Source organism: Paroedura picta, chromosome 7, assembly GCF_049243985.1.
Source record: "Paroedura picta isolate Pp20150507F chromosome 7, Ppicta_v3.0, whole genome shotgun sequence".
Lineage (NCBI taxonomy): Eukaryota > Metazoa > Chordata > Lepidosauria > Squamata > Gekkonidae > Paroedura > Paroedura picta.
This window is the reverse complement of record NC_135375.1, coordinates 92,565,706-92,585,835: the sequence shown is the minus strand read 5'-3', so window position 1 is coordinate 92,585,835 and position 20,130 is coordinate 92,565,706. Positions and strand designations below refer to the sequence as shown.

General features: G+C 45.9%; 1 protein-coding gene across 10 annotated transcripts in view; it reads right to left on the bottom strand.

The window, feature by feature from the left end:
* The window catches only part of PSD3 (pleckstrin and Sec7 domain containing 3), a 189,595-nt gene that overhangs the window by 56,193 nt on the left and 113,272 nt on the right, over positions 1–20,130 (bottom strand). Inside the window, exon 1 of one of the 10 annotated variants that reach the window (XM_077345402.1) lies at positions 14,197–14,610. The exons of the other annotated variants lie outside the window; for them this stretch is intronic. Coding sequence (XP_077201517.1) covers positions 14,197–14,355 — 159 coding nt within the window. The 5' untranslated portion in view covers positions 14,356–14,610. Of the gene's footprint in view, positions 1–14,196; positions 14,611–20,130 lie in introns of those variants that run through there. 10 annotated transcript variants of the gene reach the window in all.

Sequence of the window (20,130 nt, the reverse complement as noted above, 5' to 3'; positions counted from 1 at the left end):
ATTGGGTACCAGTAACACCATATTCCAGTCTTGTCTTACTGACCAGTTTCAGAATGTGGTGCTGGAAAACTAATGTTCAACTCCATGGCATTTATGTTACAAGAGTCACTTGTGATTCCTTGTAATCTCCCCTGTTGTTCAACCTCTTTCTGTAACCACTGGGACGGGTCATCTAAAGGTGAGGTATCAAAACTCAAGAACTTGAAGATGACATACACCTTCCATTCTCATCTGAATCTGGTGGGGGCATTGAATGTCCTGGAGGCAATACTGTAAGTAATCTGTACTAGAGGCAGTAAACAATAAACTGGAACTCAATCCAGATATGACGGAGGTGCAGTTAGTCAATGGCAGAGCTGACCATGGAGCTGAGATTCAACCTACTCAGGCTGGGGTTGCACTGTACCTTAAAAAGCCAGTTTGAAGCTTCTAGATCAGCTTCTGCAGGTGAGTACTTAGATAACATCTGTAGGACATGGTGTCTTTTATCAATTTGTCAGCTGTGTCCTTCCATCAAAAAGGAGATTTGCTGTATAGCTATATTCATGTCTTAGTCACCTCCAGGTCAGATACTGAAATTCAACCTACATGAAGATGGGTGGAAAATGAGCCCAGAAGGCACAGGCACCAATGCTTAAAGATCTTCACTGGTTTTTTGGTCAGTTCCAAGCCCTGTTCAAGGTACCAGCTCTTACCTTCAAATCTATAAAATGATTGAGACTAGGAAATCCAAAGGATGGCCTGCTTCTATACAAGACTCCTTGAGTATTAACTTCATCATTATCATCAAAGGGCCTGCTTCATTACCCTACACTGATAAGGGAATTTGTCTTTTCTGCAGCAATGCCTCAGGGGTTAAATTAATTCCCTTCCCCTAGCTCTGTCTGGTGACCCACCAGTTAATTTTCTGCAGCCTCCCCAGACTACACACTTATTCTTCCAGGTTTAGGAGGACTGCTTGATTTGGCATGAGTCCTGTAAGATAGTTTTAGGTTCTGACTATTTAAACCTGTCAGGCTGCAACTTGAATCTCTACTTCTGAAGACATTTACTGTAGTGAGGAGGCAAGAATGATGTCGTAAACCACTTAAGGTCCTGGGGGTGGGCTCATTCCCATGTACTTTTGGTTTTGAACTGAACACTACTGCTTAGATAAGAGTCCAGTGGCAGGCAAGGGGCCTTCAGAAAAAGTCAACTGTGTCTTAGGCTATTCAAATGGCACCAGAGCGGGTTGGGACAGTGGCCCCAGCTAGTGACCATGACAGACCCTCACTCTTGCCTGTCCATCTGCTGACTGACCCAGCTGACTGGATCAGCCACTGCCTGACCTTTGGTTGGGAATTTTGCCAGTGGCAGCAGCAACGGGTGAATCTATGTCTGTTGGCGTCACAAATAGCGGGAGCCAAGCTAAGCAACCCTGTGGCACCGCTGGCTCCTGGCTTGCTAGCAATCTTCCAGAGTAAAAGCCCACCGGGAACTCTCCCTTCAAGTTAAATGGCCAGTCCAACCAATTTAAGAACTCCTTTTTTTTTTTTTTTTTTTGGACAGCCAGCTTGGTGTAGTGTAGCAATCCCCAACCTGTGGGCCGCGGACCACATGAGGTCCTTCGACTAATTGGAGGTGGGCCCCAAAGGACGCCTTCTCTCCCCCCCCCGCTGTCATGAGTTAAACTGTCAGTTTAACTGTCATGAGTTAAAATTTCCATGTTCCTTATGTTCATTGTTGTGGCGTGTCTGTATCTTATTTTGAAGGGATGTTTAAACATTACCACAGCGATCAGAGAGCATTAGGGCAGTGGTTGAGGGTAGAGGAGTAAACTACCCCCCCCACCCGGCCTCAGTAAAAGGCGTTGAGTGGTCCCCGGCGTTGAGTGGTCCCTGGTGATAAAAAGGTTGGGGACCACTGGTGTAGTGGTTAGGAGTGTGGACTTTTAATTTGGCGAGTCCAGTTTGATTCCCTGCTCCTCCACATGCTGCCAGCTGGGTGACCTTGGGCAAGTCACAGCACTGATAAAGCTGTTCTGACTGAGCAGTAATATCAGGGCTCTCTCAGTTTCACTTCTCTCACAGGGTATCTGTTATGGGGAGAGAAAAGGGAAGGCGAATGTAAGCCGCCTTGAGACTCCTTTGGGTAGAGAAAAGCAGCATATAAGAACCAACTCTTCTTCTTCTTTAGCAGTGAATAAAACAAAGACATGCTAGGAAAACCAAGCCCGCCAACTCCAGCATGCCTATCCATAAACTCAAGCCAGAATAGGCTGTGGTTGAGAATGAAGAGTTTAGCATGCTTTATTAAAATAAAGCTGGAATTCAGCCTCATATTAAATCCTCCCAACATAAACTTCTGTGAGTGAGAGCTCACTTCATCAGTGGCACTTTAGATAGGTGCTCTTAGACTCTACAACAGAGAGAGCATAACTATTGACCCCTCCTGCCGTGCAAGGTGTTAATAGGGACATTTGATTCCTCACTCATTATACACATCCTTCAATAACTTCCCTACTGAACCTGTTTACCTTACGTTACAGTTTATGTTACTTTTAGCTTTGCCTGTCTAGTAATGGCTGGGGTAGCTCTTGCTCATCTAGAGTCAAAGTAATTCCCTTGTTTATAGGATCCTGTTTCAAACCAGCCTTTCTTGGTGACATCTCTCCCCAACCCCACCCCATCCCTACCAGTTGGGAGAACAAAAGCATTGACCTAATAAGTTATACACCTCGATCCATCTGATGAAGTGAGCTTTGACCTCACAAAAGCTGATGCTGAATACATTGTCTTTAAAATGCTGCTGCTGTTTTAATTTTTCCTCGTACAGACGGCCAAGGCTACCTATCTGGGATTATCTTCTTTTGCATAATGATTAACTCTCCTGGCGCTTTAAAGACAGAAGAATTAATAGCAGAATAAGCTTCCTTGAGCCACAGCCTGTTATGTCAGATTCGTTTGCTGATCTTTTAAAATATCACAAGGCACTCTGTTGTTTTGGCTGCAGCAAACAACTCTTACAACCCCTCTGGAATATCAATGACTGGGGCTGGTGAAAAATCTTAAAAACCAAAAACAAACCTTTTCTCTTTATTTTAATGGACGTGTCTTAGGTGGTAATAGAAACTGATAGTGGGTGTTGGAATTTTGAATTGGGAGGGGGGGAAGCTAGCTGTAACTGGACATGAAAATTAATTATTTTTAATTGGAACCCCAAATGCCTGGAAATTGCTTCTGAACGCTTTACAAAACTGTTCTCATTGGTAGGTGGGTGGACTTCTCAAGTCCTGGGGAAGTGTGAGGATGGGGTGGGGGAATCCTTATGGGTTTGGGTTTTGATGTTTGGCTTTTCACCTCCTCTGGAGGGAAAACAAAACCAGAAGCACTGGTAAGGACAGGGTGGTATTCAGCACTGCACTAATGACTCTTCCCCATTCAAGTCAAAACACCCTTCCCTGTTTTCAGGTTAATGAGCAGACCTCTCCACCAGCACCTCTGATGAAAACAAATTGCTATAAAAAGGTGCTTAAACATTTGGATAGTAAGACGGCTTTCTGTCAGATGATCAGAATGTATGGGAAGGAGGTTGTGCCACACGATCAGAAACATTTGCCTTTCCTATTGATCTAGAGCAGGGGTAGTCTAACTGCGGCCCTCCAGATGTCTATGGACGACAATTCCCATGAGCAAACGCTGGCAGGGGCTCATGGAAATTGTAGTCCATGGACATCTGGAGGGAACTCAAAAGCAGCTCCCTTCACTCTCCTCTTCTCCATTAATTTTCACAACAACCCTGTGAAGTAGGTTAGGCTGAACATGTGTTAATAGCCCAAGGTCACTGAGAATGTTTCTGTAGCAGAGCATTCAAGCACAATGATTCCTTCCTCCGTTTTGTCCTCACAATCATGGTGTGAGGGAGGGTTACGCCGAAAGAGTCTGCCCAGCTTGACCCAGAGCATTTCATAATCCGCATGGACTGGAACACAGATCCTTCCAGTCCGACACTTTAATCACTGCATCACTCTGGTTCTTACAGTCACACACCACATTTTTAGGAAGAACGCAACAGCAGGCCAATGGCAACATGCAGCAGGTTTTGTATTTTGCCTACCTAACAACAGCAGGGAGATTCTCCCACCGCCTCAGAGTAAATTGATTACTTCTTAGATTAGATCTTGTATTGAACCAGCCACTCTCCGCCACATTCCCCCCCCACCACCACCACCGTCATTCTGCTGTGTATATCAATAGATTCACACTCCAATGCATCTGATGAAGAGAATTCCAACTCATGGAAGCTTATGCTGGAATGAATTTTGCTAGTCATTGAGGTCCCACTGGATTTGTTTTCTTCTGCTACTACAAACTGCTACCCACCTGGAATTTACATGTTGAGGTGTTTCGCCAAAGAGTTATACTAGACAACCAAGGCTACTTGTGGCTGTGTGGCCATGCGTATTTAGGAGATGGAATCCCTAAGGATTCCGCTTCAAGCAGACACAGAGAGGAAGCCTAAAGTTACACCCCACACCACTTCTTACTAATGCTTCCAGTCTAAAACAAAACTGCTCTTCTAAGAGCCAGTTTGGTGTAGTGGTTAGGAGTGCAGACTTCTAATCTGGCATGCCAGGTTTGATTCTGCGCTCCCCCACATGCAGCCAGCTGGGTGACTTTGGGCTTGCCACAGCACTGATAAAGCTGTTCTGACTGAGCAGTGATATCAGGGCTCTCTCGGCCTCACCTACCTCACAGGGTGTCTGTTGTGGGGAGAGGAATGGGAAGGCAACTGTAAGCCGCTTTGAGCCTTCTTCGGGTAGAGAAGAGTGGCATATAAGAACCAACTCTTCTTCTTCTTCTTCCTCTTCTTCTTCTAATAAAGTGACTGTAGGGATTCGATGGTCAAATGACCAGTGAGAGAGCAATGTTGGGCAGGCCTCTGGAGAGGCAGCACGAAATATTTGCAACATAACATTGCTTTGCACTTAACTTCACGACGGCGGCTTTCCACTTTCCCCACTAGCTCGGGCTGTCTCCCATTAGTCATTTTCTGTCTCTATGGTTTCAAACTCGCTTTCCCCAAACAAAAGAGCTCAACAGCCGCCTCCGTGAACACCTGAGAAAACTAACAAGACAGTGAGGTGAAGCCTTCAACAGGGAATGAAAAAAGCCACAACTCAAGTGAGGACGGGAAGGAGGATGATTTTACTAATTATCTCCACTGGTTCTCTGCTGAAAGGTACAACAATTTCAGTCAACAAAATGCACATCCTTCTCAGTCCTCGAATGCCAAGGAGCTGCTCAGCATGAAGCCCTTCCTTAATAGACAGCCGGTGTCGCAGGAAGCTTTTAAACCAGCCTGAAGGCCTTAAATGCAGCCGGATCCTCTAAGAAGCGAGCCTGGCAAGTAGGTGCTAACTTTCTGCGTGCTCATAACACTGCCTACAGACAGTGACTTGTGCCTCATCCTTCCAAGCAAATTTTACTCAAAAGGATAGAGGAAAATAGGCTGTTCCTAAAAGAAACCTGTCACAGGCACAAGAAGCGTTGTTCACAGTAGATGCTCATCGAAATCAGAGTCCAGTGGCACCTTGAAGACCAGCAAAGATTTATGCAAGGCGTGAGCTTTCGAGTGCAAGAACTCTTCCTCAGATGAATGCTCATGTTCTTGTCCTCTGGGAGTTATTTTTTATTTAGGTATTTATACCCTGCTTCCCCCCAATGGGGAACCAAAGAAGCATCCCACCCTCCCCCTTTTCTCCTCCCAACAGCAACCCTGTGGGGTATGCGGTTGATTGATTGTGTGGCATGTGTGTAAGGTAGCCAAGAGACCCTAGGATTGGCAGGCAGCCAGGCAAGAATCATATTCAGAGGTGGTTTGCCATGCCCCCACCTCAGAAACCTGGTGTTTCTTGGAGGTTGCCCTTCCAAGTGCTAGGCATGGCCACCCCTGCTTAGCTTCCCAGGTCTCATGGGATTGGGGTAGCCTGGGCTATTTAGGTTGGGCCAGGGGATGCTAGATTGAGAGACAGAGAGGATGTTACTGGCCCAAGGGCCCATGACAAGCGGTATATTTGAACCTGGGTCCCCCAGATTCTGAGGGCCATCTCGCAGTTCATAATGAGGGGGAGGGGGAGACACTGCCTAGCAAGAGAGGTGGGGAATGAACAGCAGCAGAGCTATTTTCACCCTCACAACCTTCCTCAGCTCATACTAACAGATCTCTCTTGGTCTACATGTGCTCAACTTGCCAGGATTGCTCTTCTCTGCATTGAATGAACTCGTTGACCCACTTGGCAATCTTGCCCACCGGCCTACACCTTATGCAATGTGAGAGGTCGAAGGCAGGACTTGAGTCCATCTTGCAGCCTTCTCACCCATGTGCACACATCCTGCAGCTGGCTCCAGAAAGGAGACCAAGTCCTCCTAGCATGTTTGGATTGTGGGGATGACGAGAGCCAGATTTGCTGTGTCAGACATGAGCCTCTCTGTGTAGCTAAGAGCCTTAGGAATTTCACAGTCTGAGAGATGGTCAACTCCTCTTCGTAGGTAAGCTGGATCTCTTCCTGAATTACCCCGGTCTCAGAGATCAGGAGATTTAGGGCTCTCTTCTGCTCCACCAAGCCCTCAAGTTTGACAAAGGATGATGTTCTAGGATGTGCTTGCATCACCAATCAAGTGGTGCACCAGTACACTTGTCAGTGTCTGCTTCTCGCACCGCAGATAAGTGTTCTCCACACTGCAAGAGAAGAGACCATATGCTGGCATTTCTGGTGATGCCTGAAATCACAGGTCTCAGTGTCCAAACTGGGATTCTCTGTAGAACCCAGACCCATGGCATCCTTAATAACCAAGCAGGGAAAGTGGGTCACTAAGTACTGATAAGATATTTGGGGAGTATTTTTTCAGCTCAGAATACATGAATGCACACCCATTCAGTGCCGTATCATTCTACTATTCTCTTCGCCTCTCTTTACTGTCCCAGGACATAACAGGCACAAACATGGCTGTTATCATGCCCTTAAGCATGAAGACTTCCATACTGCAAGAGCCATTAAACTCCTATTTTTAATGACATCTGAACACAGGCATCTAAGACAAACTGGATTTTATTTATTTACAAACAAACAAACCTGGTTTCTAAACCTGCCTGTTCAGGTTCACAACCAGGTGGGGAAAGAAGGATGAAAGCATTGCCCCAACTAAGATTAATTATGGCAACATGCTCTGAAGGTAGGCTTTGAGAGAAGCCTAGGAGAGATGGAAACGGAGAGAAGAAACATTTTTGCTCGGTACAAAAATAGTAAGGATCGATCCAAACTGTGCCCTTATATATATCTTGGAACACATCTGAAGCACATTATACCTGAAAAATAATTGTACTGCCTTGCAGACACAGCGCAACACAATCCATTCAGAAAGTGAAGTATTTTTAAGCTTCGCTGGATTTCAGTGGGTAAGATTTAAGCACGGGACCAATGCTGCATTCTAGCCGGAAGTAAACTTACGGATCAATACGAGTTTGGAATTCATTCTTCTGCATTCTTATTAGATTAAATGATTTTCAGGGGGGGGGGGAATGTGACTTTGTTAGTCTTTGGCCAGCAAACCACTGTGACTAAGGACCTGAGCTACGAATTAGGAAATCTCCTGTTTAAATCTTTCCTCTCTAGTCAGTGTGGTCCCAGTGTGATATAGCGCTTAAGAGCAGGATGCTCTAGTCTGGAGAACCGAGTTTGATTCCCCACTCCTCCACATGCAGCCAGCTGGGTGACCTTGGGCTAGTCCCAGTTCTCAGAGCTCTCTTTGCCCCACCTCCCTCACAGGATGTCAGGTGTAGGGAGTGGAAGGGAAGGCAATTGTAAGCTGCTTTGAGACTCCTTTGGGTAGTTAAAAGTGGGTATAAAAACTTACTCTTCTACTACTAGTATTACAAATTGACTTGGTGCTCCCTCTTTCAGTCTCTGACCTGCTTCTATAAATGGGAGTATAATACCAACCTTTCTTACACAGTTGTTACAAGTGTTCAGTTATCTCTTTCTTTTAAAATTCAACAAAAAAATAAGTGACAATTTAAATACAGGCAACAATCTATTCTAGCATAAGCTTTAGGGAGTGGTTCAGGCCATTCAGAGTGGATTTCCTGTAGATCCTTCATAATTGGGCCTGAGAAGATCAAGGAGGCCTCTACGCCTATCATTTCACAGAATAGGGAAAACAGAAATGTCCAGAAGGGCCTTCTTATAAAGGGATTAAAACTGCTGTATAAGGGAACAGCTTGGGAGGGGGGGTCACATAAAAAAGAGGAAGATTGTGGTCCAGTGCAACATTTACTATATGTAAATTGTATTTATTCATTCATTTGATTTCTATTGTGACATTTACTATATGTATCACCTTGCTTTCAGTGCATTGTGCTTTGTAACCTACTTTCTGCACTGTGGTATATCTCGATTTAGACAGGCTTCTTTCTCTTTGTTTGCACAGTTTTCCAGTTCTGTAATCCTTGTCCTTCTACACTGCTTATTGGATGTCTTATGCTTTCTGACTGAATTGTTTCATCTTAGGAATGTGGGATCCTCCTTGAGTCTCAGACAGAAAGGATGCGATAAAGGAAGCCAATTAAGCAATTCTGGAGTACCTGCCTTCCCCTCCTTTATCCCCCCCCCCCCCGAATACAACTAGCGTGCAAAAATATTGATATAGAATTTCGCAACCAATACCACATTTTTCAACTTCCTAAAACTCCCCTTGATTAGGGGAAGGAGGTGAAAGAGTGCAGTGGAGAAGAACAACAAGATCCTGAGGGTGACTGATACATGAGATAAGAATGCTCCTTGTCAGACTAATATTTTTATGGCCAAGAGAGGAGGGAGTTCTTACAGAACCCACATCCTGGCTGCTGAGAAGATTCAAAATCCCACCCTACCTCACCTCCTGCAGAGATCACTACAGTTCACCAACTAAAGATGTGTGTCCCATAAAACTGATCCACACACTGGACACCAAGGGTCGCTACTGGAAACGGGTTGTCATCAGTGTGCGACCTAACTTGTAGCATCCCACAGGGTGTCACTATATCCCCATGCTTTTCAAACCTTGGGGCTCCACTGTACAAAATGCTTTACAAACTTACTTGGATAAATTATTAGGGCCTCTGTTCTACCCTTCTGTGTCTGGCTACCTCAAGCAGGATCCTGCAATGTCATTTTTGCACTGCTTAACGTATCGTGTTAATACTTCTGCAGTGATTCACTCTTATCTTATAGATTCCTGCTTGGCTCCGGACTTCACAATCCGAATGCATTTTTAATTGAGCGCCCCACGTTGTCGACGGTACTTACTCACTCGGTGTAATCTGCCTTGAGCCCCAGTGAGAAAGGCGTACTGTACTTAATGTGAAGAAACAAAAATGAACAAAACTAGTCCTTCGCTATCGCTGCTCAATCGGAACTGCTGGAGTCTCATTAGGGCAAAAGGCAGGAAACAAGAGGTCGGAAAAGGTCTCTGGACAGAGGCACAAAAACACTCGCTGGGAAGGACAGACTTGTGTGAAGGACTGCGCCAAACGAGGGCGGGGGAGGCAAGCCCTGCATGGCGACACCACCAGTTGGTGACTTCTATAAAGCAACAGCCGGCGGAGGCAGAGCCGGACTTTAGACCGCACAGCATAGATGTGAAGTATTTTATTACTGGCACGCAGTCTGGGGATTCTTACAGCTCAAAATCCGGAACAGCGCTAGCTTGGTTCAGTCTCCACTTCTGAGTGGCCGCTTGATGTGGAGACTGAAACCCAAGCTTGTTTTGGATGAGGACAATAGGTCTTTAATTCTGTGTGGGCTTCAAGTGGCTGGGGGCAGCATGGAATTATCATGCCTCTCTGTCTTTCTCTCTCTCACACACACACACACACACACACACACACCCCTCCAACTGATTAGGCAAACTGATGGCTGTAAATCACAGGTAGTCAACCTGTGGTCCTCCAGATGTCCATGGACTACAATTCCCATGAGCCCCTGCCAGCATTTGCTGGCAGGGGCTCATGGGAATTGTAGTCCATGGACATCTGGAGGACCATAGGTTGACTACCCCTGCTGTAAACAACTATCCATGCTCAGAGTGGCTAAACTGAACACAAATATTGTAGAGTATGTGTGTTTGTGTGGTATTTTTAAATGGGATGAGGGGGAGTCAGGACAGCTGGCATCTGTTTCTGGCTCTGCTACTGACTCACTGCCTGATAATGGGCTTGTTCTTTCTGCATCTTGCATTCGAGCCCCCAGAAACGGCAGCAGCTCTACAGCTTACCTTTGTGATTAATCCTAATGTAAAATCAACCCTGCGTCTCATCTGAATATAGTGAAATTGTTCAGGATTGTATTGATTGGGCTGAAGCGCCAATGTGGTCAGCTGGCCCAAATTTTACTAGTCCAATCGCATTTTTTTTATCCTCCTAGCTAGAAAAGGAATATATAAATCAAGGTGGAAATTCAAACATGGGGGGAGGTATTCTTTCCCTTCTATAAGATTCGTTTGCTTAAATTCAAAAGCCTTTAAAAGGCTGCTGCCAAGATGTAAAACAGCACTCTTCACAGTCTCAAAAACTAGCTGGTCTTTGTATGCTTTAACAATAAGAACCACAGATGCATGTGCCATTACTACAGTCAGGAAAAGCATTCTGTGCATGCTTAGAGATGCTCAAACTGAAGGGTCCATAATTTATGAAAACAAAAAAAAAACTTAGCAGTGTGTTAGGAAGGCCAGAAAGAAATAGGATTTGCTTCTGAATGCGTGTATATTATTCTCTGAAGTTCTGCTACAACAGAATACTCCAGTTGATATGGCATGAGAGATTTGAACCCTGGTGTGCTTGGGGACAAATCCATAAACTCACTGGTTAACCTTGGCCACATTCCTCTCTCCCAAGCACCACAATTCAGTAACATAAGAACAGTGGGATGCTAACTGACCATCTCAACAAAGATGATACAGGAAATTCATTCTCCATATCGTTTTGCACTAAAAGCTTGATAGAAATGTCCCTGCCCCCTAAATTGCTGCTTTCCTCAAAGAATGGAAAAGCAAGCAAACAGCTGGGACCCTGGCAGGGAAAAACAAGAGGATGAAATAAACAAAGAGAGTTTGAAATTAAAATTGGATAATCCCATGTCCCCTTTCATAATCCCACTTTTAACTTTTGTCTAAAATGGAAGAAGGATGTTTTCCAGTGCATTCCATCAGATGGAGCATGCAGGCTTAGTTTGTTTTAATCCCAATGTGATTTCACCAGACAATTAAGACTTAACCAGCAGGCTCCTGAGGAGGGAGGCAAGGCTGTGCCATACCACAGCCGTCTCCGCCCCAGTTGAGAGAAACACCTGCCCACTCACCCCTTGCTGAGCACTCACTGGAACACTTGCAAAATGCCTGTCATTAGACATGGCTGGTGTTTGTGTGGCAACCATGTGCCCCCTGCAGAATTGGTGGGAGAGGGTGGACCGCCCAGAATTATGGGTGAAGGGCAGCTGCCCACCTCTCAGCAACTACATCCTCAAACCCAGCCCCCTTTCCTTTGCCCACTGAAGTGTCTGGCACCTGTTCATCAATAGGGAAGAAAGTAAAGGGGTACAGGGACACTTTCGGGGAGAGGCAGCTAACCTTGAGTATAACTCCCAGCTCTGGCAGAGAGGAAGACTCACGCCCCTGTGCCACTGTCTGAAACAAACATTTGCTGTCCAAATGAGGTCAGGGCACATATAAAGTGTTCAGTCCCGGTGGGGGGAGGGGGCACAGGGAATAAGTGGTCTTTAAAATCAACCCAGATGTTCATGTCTGTCCTTCTCCGTCTTCTGGGATGTGGCTTTCTCCATCCAATTTGGCCCTTGCAAGCTACGCACTTTGCAAAAAGAGGGAGGGACGTTGATGGACTGCAATGAATGAGGAAAGAGAAACTGAGGCACTCAAGTGTTTTGGGGACTTGTGCAAGGCCAGGCTGAAGGTCACTGCTGACAGACCACATTGAATGAGAAAAGAGAGAAACTGAGGCACTAAAGCCTTCTGGAGACTTGCGCAAGGCCAGGCTCAAGGTCACTGCATGATTCCCCTCCCGGTCCATCCTCTGACCAGACAGAATGGCTTTGATCGCCTTGCCCAGTTTAATTGCTTTGAATGTTTATTTTTAAGCAGGGCAGTCCAATAATCTGCCCACTCTCCATTACAGTTTTATTCTAAACCACTCTAAGGATATTTGCATAGAAAAGACATTACGTGGCTTTCACGTTCCAAGACAGGCAATCTTCCAAGCAATTACACCAGAAGTAACTTTATACACATGGAACGGTCCCATAAAATGTAGCCGGATTATTTTGATGCATAAAGACTGGGGTGGTTACATTTGCATGGAAGGCACGTAAACGTTCACTGCTCAACATTTCATAAAGCCTCAGCCAAATGGGGAACTGCCCATGGGGAGGGGGGAATATATTGAAATTGGGGTACATTCAGTCCGGACTGATGCTGCTGCAATGGCTCATTCACAAGGCAAACCACCCCTTGGGATGCTACAGGGAACCAAGGACAAACGTGTGTCTGAACTGGCCCTGGGAGACAGATACAAAAACCCAGAACCCAGAGAAGCAGCAAGGTCTCACTGTTGCTCAGAGGCTTGGCAGAGAAAAGGGTCAGAGGAACTTGCATCCGTGAAACCACATCAAGACCTTGTGGGTGAACGATGGTAACAGGAGCTGTTGCTAATCTGATATTACTCAAATTGGTCTGCTGCAATTATCCACTGGAAATGTTGGAATTTCTGCACGCCACTCAACAATTCCAGAGGGGTTTAATTTGAGCATACCTTTCAGCTGCTGTCAACTAGTCAGGTTTTGGCCACAGGAGGCAAAAACACTGACTAGGTTAGTCTATGGGATGTTTTATTACTAAAATCTTCCGGGGGGGGGGAACCTTAATGAAATGGATCCTGTACAACCTTTTCTCCTGTCAAAGAGGGCTTTTCCATGTATTTCTTAAAGAGCTGTGGTGTTTACATATGAGACAAACCACAAAACTAAATACGTGTGCAAACCCAGGAGCTGGCACGTTCGACCATCCCTACCCAGACAGCATTCATGTGTTTCTCATGTGGTGACACCCCCAAAGGAGGCATGGTGCGAGGGGTCGGGAGAGAGAAATGAGAACAGTGTACATAAGCATTATGGCACACGCAGAGACTTGAAGCACTTGGATCTTAATATGGTACGGAGTCCCTGGAGGCAGATTTTTCAGAATTTTCCTTCTCATCAGGTGACTGCACCCCCTGGCTTCCCATGCTTGTGGAATTAGCACGTTCATTATTTGCAAGAGAGAGAGATGGGCAAATCTGGAGTCCGTCCTGCCTATGTGCTTAGCCCCTGTAGAGAGATTTCAAATGCCGCGTCTAGACTTATCCAGCCACTCTCTGACAAGCAGGGAGACCTTGCTTCACGCCATGCAAACGTGCCAGCCTGCACAATTTTTGCTTCTGAACGATAAGCAGAACGGAATGCAATGTGACCATTTAAAGGGACTCCGAACAGCTCCCCAAGGCAGGTGGTTGAAGCCAGCCTCATGGTGTCTACAGTGCCAAGCACAGGACACAGATGACAAATTTAAAAATAAATAAAACAAGACTACAATGTTGCCCATGTAAACATACACATGCAAATGTGTGCATAATGAATACTTCATGACAATATTTAGCTGTGCATTATAAAAACATCACCTGAATCAGACAACCCACCCACACAGAGGGAGAAAGGGGGGGGGGGAGATGCATCTGAATCCAGCACATAGAAGGTTTCTGCATATAAATTCTAACCCATCCTATGCAATGCAGATAATTCTTCTTCCGATCAGAGCACAAGCTAGCTTGTAGCTTGGATCAAGCTAGGAAGTTAGAAGAGTTTGCTGTCAGACTCTGCTCTGTGCTGTGATAGTCTCTGGAAAAGGATCCACGAGATCCAGAGCTTTCCTTCAAGTCTGAAATTTCATTTCTCTAGGCTGATTTCCCCCCCCCCCTCCAGCAGTTTTGTGAGCACCCCGAGGCATCCAAAAATGCCTTCAAATTGTCAGAAAGGTATTACTCTGCCAAAAGGTTCCTATCATTAACAACCCCGCCCTTCCCCTCCCCGGCATCACAGAAATATGGTGGAGAGAGAGACATCGTCTATACATTTACCTTGACGTCTTTAGCAGAAAACTCCGTGGAGTTGGAAATTTTCATAGACTTTGAGCGGTGGGTTTGCCGCCAGACAGTATCCTCTCGCGGGTATTTCACCGAACCTGTGGCTCTCACTCGGACCTTGCTGGTACTCTGAACGCTATTAACTCCAATCATTTCCACCAAGTCGGATCAATCACTCAATAGACTATAACAGAATACAATGTGGGAAGGGATGAAGAGGGGGAGGGAAAAGGAGAGCAGGGATAGACCCTGGTGCACAAATCGTCTTCAGGATACTTTAGGAGGAGTGGAATCTCCGAGGAGCTCAGATCGTAGCAATCAGTGTTTGCTTAAAAAATGCACCAAAGCTGGTCCCCCGCCACCACCGCACACACGCAGGACATCTTCAACTACACTGTTTTGAGGCAGCCTGATTGTTCCAGGCACTGCTCACGTCACTGGCTGCAAAATATAAAAGGGTGGAAACCCCACCCCTACTCACTAGCCTGCTGCTCAGCATACAGCATCGTCCTTTTCCAATACTCTCTCTCTTTCTCTCTCTCTCACACACACACACACACAAGCAAGACTCCAGAGTGTCAGTTTCAAATACCGGAACTGGTGGCAAAAGGCCAAATGAAAAGCAATTCATTTTCAACTGCAGGCGGGCTACACTTGTACTCTGGCAATGGGCACGTCCAAATGATTTCGCTGGCTGTAATGAAATAAAGACGTCGGGAATTAAAGCCTCGGGGAGGACCCTGCCAGGTAGCAGGGATGCTAGCAGATTCCAAAACATCACAAGAAACGGCAGCGTTTACAAAAAAAAACATGGAGAGAAATCTGCTGCATCCTTCATTAAAACTGAGGCTTTGATCCCAATTCGACACACGTTTGCAAAAAAAAAAAAAAAGAGGAGGAGGAGGAAGAGCTAGGATAGCACAGGGAACTGAACTAGGAAGCCCCCTGTTCAAATCTCACTTCTGCTAGATGTCTTTGGGGATAAGCTACCATCTCTGTTTCAAAGCTGTAAAATGCAAGTAATGATTTCTTTTACAGGGCTGATTATGGTCAGAGCATAATGCAAATCAAGCGATACATTTCTTAAAAACCACCTTCAAACTTAAGTGCCACTGACTGCTATGCCCACACTGCCAGGTAAGTGCACACAGGCTTAGCACCTTTACCAGTACAGCTCACACAGTGTGGAGGGACCCGTTTGTCAGCTGTGCAGGGCACCTAATTACATACATGTTCCTTCTGGTGCCTCAGATGCATGCAGGAAGGTGCATGGCCCTGCAATTCACCAGCATTCCCACAGGGAAGAGAAATGCAAAAGTGATGCTATGTTCCTACTACCATTATTTCCAAATGAACTCTACGCGAGTCTTCATGCTGCTGCCGATTCTGCCTTCCAAGCATCAGAAAGCTAAGGGAAAACTAAAATGCGAAGGACCTGCACAGGCTGTCAGCCCAATCCAAGCCATGCCTCCCACCAAAGCAACCCGTAAGGCCCCTGGCACGGGAGGAACGGGCCTCGTCCAATCACGGCTTCAAAAGGCAGAACGGGAAGCTCCATATAAGGTAAAGGTGATGTTTACCTAAATGCTACAGAATCTCCCCCCCCCCCACGCATGCACACACACCATAATCACAGCTAGCTCCTGGAGACCCAGAACACAGCAGATTGCATGTTACCATAGCAACCAAACTTAGATGAGAATGATCTCTACTACGCCTAGCACACAGGGGGAGTGGCAGCCGGTTGCAACGGCTGGAGTAGGTAAGAGGCAGGGAAAAGTTGAGCAGCAGATGGCTGGAGAAGTACTCCCAAAAGCCAGGAAGGGCTCGGGTTATGCCGCAGAGCCCCTCCGTTAGGGTCCTTTCTAAATCATTATTCCAGCTGGTCTTTCGAGCACGAGGACCTTTAAAGCAAGGCTGCAATCTCTCACATCCTTATGATGGTCCTGGGGTGCCCCGCTGCCTTCCCGTACACACGCCTTCCGTCACTCTCCCGACTGTAAATGCTGCTGACGGCGCTTCCGCTGCTGCTATTTTTTTTATAAACGAAGGGCATTTTCGTATAAAGAAATATGATAGTATTTTGGGACCCTAAAATACTTTGCTTCAGAGAAAAGGATGTCAAACACCTCTGGTATCTATTCCTGGAACCGGTTTGTTGCCTGAGCAATTCTGTGGATGCTCAAAAACGCTACCTGCCTATCTCTATCCCCCGCACGACTGACAGAAATACGGGAGGTGCAGGGTTCAGGCCTTGCCCATTCACCCAATGAGCAGAAGAGACATGTACGCAAGACAACATCTCGATTTTCATTCCTGCAGCATTGGAAAGGTATGCAAGGGTAAGCATGTCTGTGAATGTTAAACATCGGCACATGGGAAGAAAAAAGCTGATAAGGTCTGATAGGACTGTAGAAGCGATTTCACCCATACTACCATTGGTGACTTAAGAGCTGACATTAGCCTGCTGAGACTGGAAACGGCACGGAGCATAGGACCTCCACCTTTACAGAGATGTAAGCCCTCCCCCACTCCCAAATCACTGCTGTAAGAGAAGCTGCATTTGCTGAAGGGCTCGCAAAGAAAGTTGCATCCACTTGGAAAACAGTCGCCAAAGGTGATCCCAAGCTCTCCGTCAAGCCAGATTTCTTTCACCGCCTCACAGAGAGCCCTGAGTTTGCTAGAGGAGGCACTGACAAAGCATTAGGAAATAAAGCTCACAGAGCTCCTCTCTTTCCACTTTGGCTGCAATCCTAAGGATGTTTTTTGGGGAGGAAGTCCCAAGGAAGAAAATGGAACTTCTAAGCAGACCAACCTGGGATTGCTCCTTCTGTCTCTCTCCAAACAGCCCGCTTCATAACACACCCATGCAAAGCCTCCGTCTGCACAGGTAGCAAACCTCTCGATATCAATGCTAGGAGGCAGCAGCAGCAGCAGGGGAGGGCCTTGGCCTCTGGGCCATGTTTGCGCGGCCCTCCAGGGAAACTGCTTGGCCTCTGCGTGAAAGACAGAGAGAGAGAGAGAGAGAGAGAGAGAGAGAGAGACATCCCCCACTGGAGGTTCTCCCCTTCCCAAGCCCCACCCACCTCAAGCTCCACCCACAAAATATCCAGGCATTTCCCCATCCAGAGTTGGCAACCAGGAGGCTCTTCTTCTGTTCTTAAAGCAACTTTGCCCTGAAATCAATCAATCATTCATTCATTAAATTTATATATTGCCACATACTGTGATGTATGGGGTGGTGTTTATTACGACAGGCTGACTGCTGGGAAGGGAAATGGTAATTCCTGTGATTGACAGAAGTTGGCGCATGTTCCGTGAATACTGTGCACAATCAGCGCTGTGAGAAATGAAACTGGGTTACCTTTGGGGTTCTGTCATTTAAAGACTTTTTAACAGCTTGCTTGTAGGCCGAGAGTCTTTTAAGGCAGACCAATGTTGTTTTGTTTTTAAGCCATTGGCAGGAGGAAATGGCAACATAAATTTGTTGTCATTTCCTCCTGCCAGTGCAATGCAAGGATTAGAGGGGTCATGCGAGGTTCCGGGAGACACAGATTTAAATCCCGTATCTGTCATAAAAGCTTGATAGGTGACCCTGACCTCTCATTCTAACCTACCTCACAAGGGGGTTGTACGGATAAAATAGAGGAGAGGAGAATGAAGTCATAAGCTAGTTTGGATCTCCAGCTATTAGTGTGGAAAAGGAAGTTACAAACATCAAAAATAAAGAAACACTCCCCAGTGGGCTCCAAACATATATTTCTAGCAACTTGCCCATCCAGGCATGCTGCTGACCTACTCCTGCCTTTTATGAGATCCCCAATCCCTTTGCTCCTCTGTCTCTATGCTCTTCTCAGCCCTATGCTCTTTGCCTGAGCCCCAGGATGCTCGTATACTCCTTAGCTCTTGTATCTGAAGGCAGAGGGCCTGGTGTGCAGTCAACATAGAAACCATTGTGTTAAGACAGTATGCCCTCCTTCCCTCGAATAAATAAAATGCTGGTTATGGTTTCTTTGGGGAAATGGAAATATCTATTTCTGTGGACTTCCAAAGAGATTCTGCACTATAGTCACATTTCCAGAACACAAAGGCAAGTTGGGGCTGCCAGGTGTCGTTGGCTAGGGCCATCTCAGCATCCCTGTAGAATCCTCTGGGTCCCATAAAAGACTCTTGCTAGTTCCATCGTCAAACAAGTGCCTGACAAAGATTTAACATGTCCTTCACTTCCATTCTTCACCGCAAAAGAAAATTTCTCCCAGTGCTACCCTGTATAACACCAATCAATGATCTGCCAGGGCCTCCTTCTGACAGGGGCGAACAAAAAGGTGATCTAATATAGCAACCTGCCACCTGCCAAATGAGGGAAAGGACAGGTGTTACCCCTGCCTATTGCTTACGTGGACAGTCTAGGGATGGTTATTTTCCACCTCCGACTATGGAAATAACTATGCTAAGAGCAGTGACATTAATTACCAGGAGTGCTATTCCTCCTGGATTGGGAGGGAGCGGTTCTTTTTACCTTGGGCTTGAATCATCTCCACCACCAAACCTCCAAGCACTACAGAACTTGGTGCGTCATCGTGCTTTCAGTTCACAAAAGACAGACTTTAGGAGTTGTTAGTCAGGCTAAATACATTTGGAACTTCCACAGTCAGTTAAGTATTTCCCTGATAACCAGATGCTGCAAACAAACAGGGAATGGGCTGCTCTGTCTAGCCTGGGAACATCCATGGACACTAAGGGACCTTTGGTTGGATCTAGCAAGAGATCCAACCAAGAGATCCATGGACACTAAGGGACCTTTGGTTGGATCTAGCAAGTATTTTTAAGCATGCATTAAACTTGTGAAGAGCAAAGCTTCACCGCGGATACTCAATCTCAGAATCATAGAATCATAGAGTTGGAAGGGACCTCATGGCCAACCCCCTGCATTATGCAGGACACTAACAACCATGGTGTATGAGAAAGAAACCAAGGTAGGAGATTGCTATGGAAAACGGTTAGAACCCTAAAGGTTGGCTGCCTGTACAATACGGATAATAAAATTATATAAACATTTATGGCATGCAAGTTATAAAAATCATGAAATGAAAAACATATACAAAGCTCACAGGCTATTCTTACAAAATCAGATTAGGTCCTATAAAATTGTAAACTTTAGACCTAATGCGTTTCTACCCAAATTGCGTCTTCTTCAGAGGTCTAATTATGGACATACATAACAATTCAGTGGAAAGTACATAAAGCAGCCAGTAGAATCAACAAAATTTTATTTTTTAGGCTAGCAAAATCAATGGAGATGGAGTGGATATAAAATGTCCATTTGTCAGACAATGGTCTCCTCCTCTCAAGCTGCTAGGAAGTTCTAGCGGGTGCCCATGAAGCCAGTGCAGGTGGGAAGACACTAGATGAAACACAAAAATCTTTACTCATTGGCTAGAGACAATGGAGGGTGGGGGTACAAATCTCCCAGGGGAGGGATTTCCAAAATGTTGGTGCCATAACTGAAAAGGCCCTTCTTTCGGTTACCATCTGTCTCGTTTCAGAAGGAGCTGAGGCAGGGCCCCTGCAGATTATCACAACCTTCAGGAAGGTTCATATGGGAGTCATTGGCCCTTAACAGATGCAAGTTCCAAGTTGTATTGGATTTTACAGAGCGATTCACCAGCTCCTTGAATGTGGCCCCGAAGCAGTGCAGATGGAACAAGACTGGAATGATATCGTCCCTTTGACCAACTTCTGATAGCATTTTTGCTGTAGCATTCTGTACCAACTCTAGTTTCTGGTCACTCCTAAAGGACATATTTATAGATAATCCATAATGCTGCTGGTGCCCAACACTGGCCGTTGTCTCACAATAAGCAATATATATGCAAGGAGGGACACAGAAAAGGATATTTCCTTCATGTTCTGCTTGTGGCACTTCCC